Source organism: Nestor notabilis, unplaced genomic scaffold (assembly GCF_000696875.1).
Source record: "Nestor notabilis isolate BGI_N333 unplaced genomic scaffold, ASM69687v1 Scaffold36504, whole genome shotgun sequence".
Lineage (NCBI taxonomy): Eukaryota > Metazoa > Chordata > Aves > Psittaciformes > Psittacidae > Nestor > Nestor notabilis.
In genome coordinates this window covers 1-6,669 of record NW_009925784.1, presented here as the reverse complement: position 1 = coordinate 6,669, position 6,669 = coordinate 1, and the positions used below count along the sequence as shown (strand labels likewise).

General features: G+C 43.6%; 1 protein-coding gene across 1 annotated transcript; it reads left to right on the top strand.

Moving 5' to 3' along the window:
- Window positions 1-3: 3 nt before the first annotated feature.
- NELFB (negative elongation factor complex member B) lies at window positions 4-6,138 on the top strand (the record flags this gene model as incomplete). The annotated part of the gene is made up of 7 exons (XM_010013195.1): window positions 4-110; window positions 297-396; window positions 1,082-1,312; window positions 2,620-2,805; window positions 4,207-4,319; window positions 4,956-5,058; window positions 6,043-6,138. Coding segments are annotated over 7 exons (936 nt in total), but the record flags the coding sequence as incomplete, so codon positions are not given.
- Between the last annotated feature and the right edge of the window lie 531 nt (window positions 6,139-6,669).

Here is a 6,669-nt window from a genome sequence, read left to right as displayed (position 1 = left end):
CTGCACGGCACCCCGCGGCTGGAGTTCCACCAGTCGGTTTTCGATGAGCTGAGGGAGAAGCTGCTGGAGAGGGTCTCTGCCATCGCCTTGGAAGGGAAAGTCGAGGAGAGGTTTGTTAAGTCTTGCTGGTCGTTTGGAGCGAGCTGGGAATTCTGTGTGAAAACTAGTTACAGTGGACGAGTGACTTCTGCAAGGGCTGGGTTCCTCGGGGGTCACGTTCTGGTGGCTTTGAGATGAGCCACTTTAGTGCTTTACTCTTATTTGGTGCTTAATCTCTTGCTTTTGTGTGTTTTCAGATACAAGAAGCTGGAAGATCTCCTAGAGAAGAGCTTTTCCTTGGTCAAGATGCCTTCCATCCAGCCGGTGGTAATGTGTGTCATGAAGCACTTGCCCAAGGTAAAACCATCTCCGTTGTGCAGCTTCTCTTAGCTGTGCTGTCAGTGGGCTGTGTGCTCCATCTGCAGACAAATGCAAGTTTGTCATTCAGTGTTAGGAACCGACTGAAGATTTACTACATTCTTGTATCTGGTAATAACTTAGAGTAATTCAAAAAGCATTTTACATTTTCATAGTCAGATGAGGCTGTTTCCCTGTTTTATTCAATATATGTGGCTTCCTAAAAGTTATCTGTGACAACTGGAAGATAAGATTTGAAGACTGCAACTAGAAGTAGACAGGAGTGAGATTAAGATCTGTGAAACTGAAGTGTCGTGGAGTACCCTTATTAAGAGCATCATGTTGTACTTAAGGTAATGGCTTTAAAACAGCTATTAGAACTTTTGTAAGTTACTGAAACATCATCCCAGATCTCAGCATCAGAGGTTTAAAGGAAGTCTTTTGTCCTCTTTGAAAGAAGTAAGAAAAGCTTGGGGTGTCACTTTGTTGTTGTTGAAGTTACGTGTCTGAGGTCTGGCTTACAGGGGTAGGTGAGGCAAAAGATGAGTCTCATACTGCCTATATTTAAATCCTTGATTAAATTACCAGGTTATGATTTAGATGTCCTCTGCAGTCAGTTCCTTAATCCTTGCACAGTTAGGCACTTGAGCTGCTCTGCACTTGGTAACTGCTGTCTTGATTGCAGGTCCCTGAAAAGAAGCTGAAGTTAGTGATGGCTGATAAGGACTTGTATAAAGCATGTGCAGTGGAGGTGAAGCGCCAGATTTGGCAAGACAACCAGGCTCTGTTTGGTGACGAGGTATCTCCACTGTTGAAGCAATACATCCTGGAGAAGGAGAACGTTCTCTTCAGCAGTGACATTTCTGTCTTGCACAATTTCTTCAGTCCATCTCCCAAAACAAGGCGTCAAGGAGAGGTAAGGACAAGGAAACCTCTGACAACAGCCTCATGAGTGGAACTCACCAGCTTTCAGTCCACCTCAGCAAATAAGAATGTCCATTTCACCCACCCAACTTTGCTACTGAAGCTGTTTAACTGGACACAAGTACTTGCCAGAAATACCAGGCTGACTCTTCCTACATATCTTGATGAAAGCTGCAGGAATTACGTTAAGAGTTACTCAGTTCTGAACAATAAGTCATTAATATTCTGAGCTGTTTATGTGCTTTAAAAAAATAGGAAGGCCAAATTTCCTTTATTGCTCAGTGTGGCTTTAATACGCCTCTAAAGGCCGAGGACCTCCATCAGATCAGTTTGAATATGTTAAATTGCTTTTCTTGAGGACATAGGCCAACAAAAACTTTAGTTATTCATTTATTTTGTACAAATGGAAAGGGACATGGCAAGTTGTAGCTAAGCTGGCATTCAGAGAGGTTGCTCTTTGAATGGGATTACAGGAGGTAGCTGAGCTGATCCAGCACTCAGCCATAGGAAGGGCAGGGGCTGCTCCTCTGTACCTGTAGCTCTGGAGATTGTCACCCTTCCATGAGCTGATTCAGCTCAGTAATTGCTATGGAAACTAGCAAATAAAACCAGTGAGTCATTTTCCAAGAGAGTGAGTTGGATCTGCTCAAAGAATAGATCATCTGGCACCAAAGCCATTGTAAGAAGATGGATCACACAGGCAGGATTGATGTGGGAGGGAACAGTGGCAGAGGTGTTGAGGAGTGGATCTCTTCCTGGCAACAGTGAGCCATTACAGTGGTTCAGGTGTGGTGTGTGGCTTTACCTTGGGTGGTTTGTGCTCCAAAATGGAAACATCAGAGTTTCTGTAAGGACCTTTGCTATGGAGAATGCTAAGAAGTTGCAGTGATAAGGCAGCAGAAAGCTTTAATTGAAGAGAGGGCAGCACTCTGTTGCCTGGGGGGGGGTTGGTTTGGGTTTGTTTTTGCTTTCAGAAGCTCATTTCTGTGATTCATCAATAACAGGTACTGGTTCTTTCACATAGCTGACCACCTTATTCTACAAATGCTTCAATTTCCTTTTAGCAAGAGAACCTTTTCTGGACATCCTCTATTTCATTATGGCTATGAAAGATTTGGTGAACATCTCTTGACCAAATGCTCTTGGAAATCTTGGTATAAATAGTTCCTTTCCAGGAACTCTTGTTAGTGCAGATGATTCAATCTTGATAAATCATATAAAAGAATGAATTCACATTGTGTGTGTGTGAAATAACAGCATCTCTTGGTACTGAGTGCACGTTTTTTCTGCTTTGTTTAGGTGGTTCAGAAGCTGACCCAGATGATTGGGAAGAACGTGAAGCTCTATGACATGGTGTTGCAGTTTCTGAGAACCCTGTTCCTCCGCACAAGGAATATTCATTACTGCACACTACGGGCAGAGCTCCTCATGTCACTGCATGACCTGGAAATCAGTGAAATCTGCACTGTTGACCCCTGTCATAAGGTATTAATCATGTGGGACACATAAGAGTATTACTGGAGAATTTTGTTTCACCCGTACCTGCTGCCCTGCAGGACTTCAGCCCAGAGAAGATGACTCCTCTCTGTGAAGAGAGTTCAGACCTTGAATGCAAAAGTCATCTTATATTCCTTGGAACTTCAGGTGAAAATCTCATCTTGGTTAACCAGCAGCTTGCTTTCATTTCATAACCCATAAATCATTCGAGTTTATGGTACTTGTGCAGTATCTAATCTGACCTATGGAGGTGCTGCAGAAAGCGATCAAAAACATTAGCCAGCCCCAGGTTCTTAACCAGATCTTGCTTCCTTCCCTGCTGTGCTGGGTGTGATACACTCCATCCGTTGGTAAACTTGTGTGTAACATTAAATACTTTGAATATTGAATTATAAGAAAACATTAAACTATTAAAATATTGGGGGGTGGCAGCTGTGTTAATGTCACACCAGGATCTTCTTGTGGTCCTTTGTCCATGGTTAGTATCACTGATCTAGAACAAGGCTTTTTCTCTTAAGTAATGGTGCTAAGTTTTGTTTGCTCTGCTTATAGAGATTATGTCCTAAAGTGATGGTAAATGTTACTGCATGATTTTTAATGTCTTCTGATCAAGACTCCCCAAATCAGTGTGCAGACAGTGACTGAATACAAAAGGGCAATTCTTGTTCATGTTACAGATCACTTTCATCAACTTCATTTTGCCACTGCAGTAGGCAGTGACTTCTGCAAAGGCAGGGGGCCTGCTGAAAGCTTTATAGCAAATTCAGGAAGTTGTCCTTTTTGACAATTGAAATGTTGGGGGAAATATATGTTGTTTTCTGAAAGGGGAGGAAAAAGCCCTTAATTTGGGGTCAAATAACATTTGGGGCAGGGACACCTTCCACTAGAGCAGGTTGCTCCAAGCCCCTGTGTCCAACCTGGCCTTGAACACTACCAGGGATGGGGCAGCCACAGCTTCTCTGGGCACCCTGTGCCAGCGCCTCAGCACCCTCCCAGGGAAGAGCTTCTGCCTCAGAGCTCATCTCAATCTCCCCTCTGGCAGGTTCAAGCCATTGCCCTTGTCCTGTCCCTGCAGGCCCTTGTCCAAAGCCCCTCTCCAGGTTTCCTGGAGCCCCTTTAGGCACTGGAGCTGCTCTAAGGTGTCCCCTTCAGGAGCCTTCTCTTCTCCAGCTGCCTCAGCCCAGCTCTCTCAGCCTGGCTCCAGAGCAGAGCTGCTCCAGCCCTTGCAGCATCTTCATGGCTTTTTCTCTGGACTTGCTCCAGCAGCTCCACATCCCTCCTGTGTTGGTGCCCCAGTCATTCTGAGCCAGATTTGTCTGACATGGTGTATCTTACTGCTGGTTTCATGAGTGGCTGTGCTTCATAAAGCTTTCTCTGTTTTTGTGACAGTTCACCTGGTGCCTTGATGCTTGCATTCGGGAGAAGTTTGTGGACAACAAGAGAGCTCGGGAATTGCAGGGGTTTCTGGATGGGGTGAAGAAAGGACAAGAACAAGTGTTGGGGTAAGGTGCTTGGGCTATTTATCGAGAAACTGAAAATGGGTTCCGGACAGTCACAGCATCTGGCAAGTATTGTAGGTGTTAAATCTTCCTCAGACCTCACTAACAGCAGGTAGCTCTTGTGTGCAGTCACATCCAGTGCATCCGTGAGCATTAGTGCACTAGGGCATAGCCAAGCATGTTCGGCAACACAGCTTATATTAAGTTACCACTCTTGAGTCTCCCTTGTGGCCTGGTAACTGACTGTGGGAGGTCTCCTGTGTGATTTCAATGCAGAAGACTTGTAGTAATTGTTTTCAGATAACATTCAAGTTAAAGAAATAACACTAATGGTGTTTTTACAGGGCTATAAATGGAGAAGGTTTATCAGATAGACACCTGTAGGTAACAAAAGAGAGAAACTCAGGTTTTACATTATCATAGTAAAGGTATTGTTCCAGTACTTGCCCTGTGTCTACCTACATACACACTACTTTGGTGTTACATCCGATAGTTGACAGGATGGCAACAAAGAATGGGATCAAACATCTTAATCTAGTGAAACACATGTTCAGGAAGATCGTGTCTATAACTGGATAGGAAACTGTGTGGTTGGATTATTTGTTATGTATGACGTGTTGGATTTTTACTTCTTCTCAGGGACTTATCAATGATCCTGTGTGATCCCTTTGCCATTAACACCTTAGCCTTGAGTACCATAAGGCACCTGCAAGACCTAGTTGGGCAGGACACCTTACCCAGGGTGAGTGTTGCAGCTTGTGTATATAATCTGAACTGTTGTCTTAATTGAACAGCATCCATCAGCAGAGGACTGGCTGTGTAGAAGATGTATGTTTAAATTCTCAAATGCATGTGTAAACTGAGATAAGGGAAACAAGATGCTCCCTCCTCATTTGTAGCAATACCTCAGAGCTCTGCAGGAGCACTGTTTGGACACAGACGTTTTGGAGCTCTCTGAAATGCCTATGAATTCTTTGCACAGCTCATTGTATCCTAACAGCTATGCACACATAGAACAGGTGCCTCCCTGCTTTGTCCTTCCATCAGTTTGCCTAACAGCCACAGCCTTTTGTCCCCACCACGGTAAATACAGGGGATTAGTTTACATTGTTCTGGTCTGTTGGCTGTGATACAATACACTTCCTGCAAGCAGTGACTGCAGGAGGTACTTAAATGTGAAAGGAGTGTAACCTTACTGGTGTCTGAACAGTGTGAGGCATTTGCTGGGTGTATCCCTGAGTTAAATTTGATTGCTGGATTGAAGAACTTCCAGTGTAAGACTACAAATTGTTCCAGTTTCAGGGCACAATATAACCGAAACGCCATTGTCCTGCTTACACTTTCTCCTCCTTACTTCTGCTGAGATGACTTGATCTGTCCTGTGCCACGTTACATTTCAATATACTGGTTTGGCTGGACATCTTTAAAAATAGGATAAGATTGGCTGCATACTTCTTGGTGCATTATAGAATGTTACTAAAACCCACAAACCCCCAGATGTGTCTGTTATTTGAGTCCCATTTAAGGAATCAGTTGTCAATAAATGGGAGAACTGAATGCCTCTAGCAGCCTTGGAGAGCTTTGAAGGTAAAGCTGTTGGTGCTTCCAAATCAATATTTATATGTACAAATCAATATTTATATGTACCCCTTCCAAATCAATATTTATATGTACAACTTGTGGAAGATCAAAACAGCTGTTTTTCTCCTCCCCTTAAAAATCCAAGGAAAGCCCAGATATGCTGCTGCTCCTCAGGATGCTGTCTTTGGGACAGGGGGCCTGGGACATGATTGACAGTCAAGTCTTCAAGGAACCAAAAATGGTGAGTCATTTTGATGTGTAGAATTTAACACATTTAATGAAACAAATTTAGACTTGATCATTATTTTATTGCATCCCTGATTTATCATACTTCTCATCACAGCTTCCTTAGACAAAGCACTTAAGTGGTCACAGCAGCAGCCTAAGCAGACACACTGTAAGCTTAGCTACCTGCTTAATTTAGCTTAATTTACCTGCTTTTTTCTTTACATGAATGCCTGGCCCTGCTGGTTTAAATCAGACTGTACCTCTGTTAGATTCTGCACTGGGTGCTCATTGTTTCTGGCAACACAACTGGGTACAGAACATTGTTCCTGGATACATCACTACACAACTGATACCTTTGTATAACACATCTTGGATGAGGAAAGTGGCATTTCCCAGGTTGGTCTGAAACTGGAAGCAGTGTAACAGCTTTTCATTGAGGTGAAGAATGTTGCTCCCTTCTGGCTCTCTTGTAGCAATGTTGTCTAGTGCCACATTTAGCTACAGCCTTTCCTGCTTTGGTGTCCTGGGTTCAGCTACAGCAGTC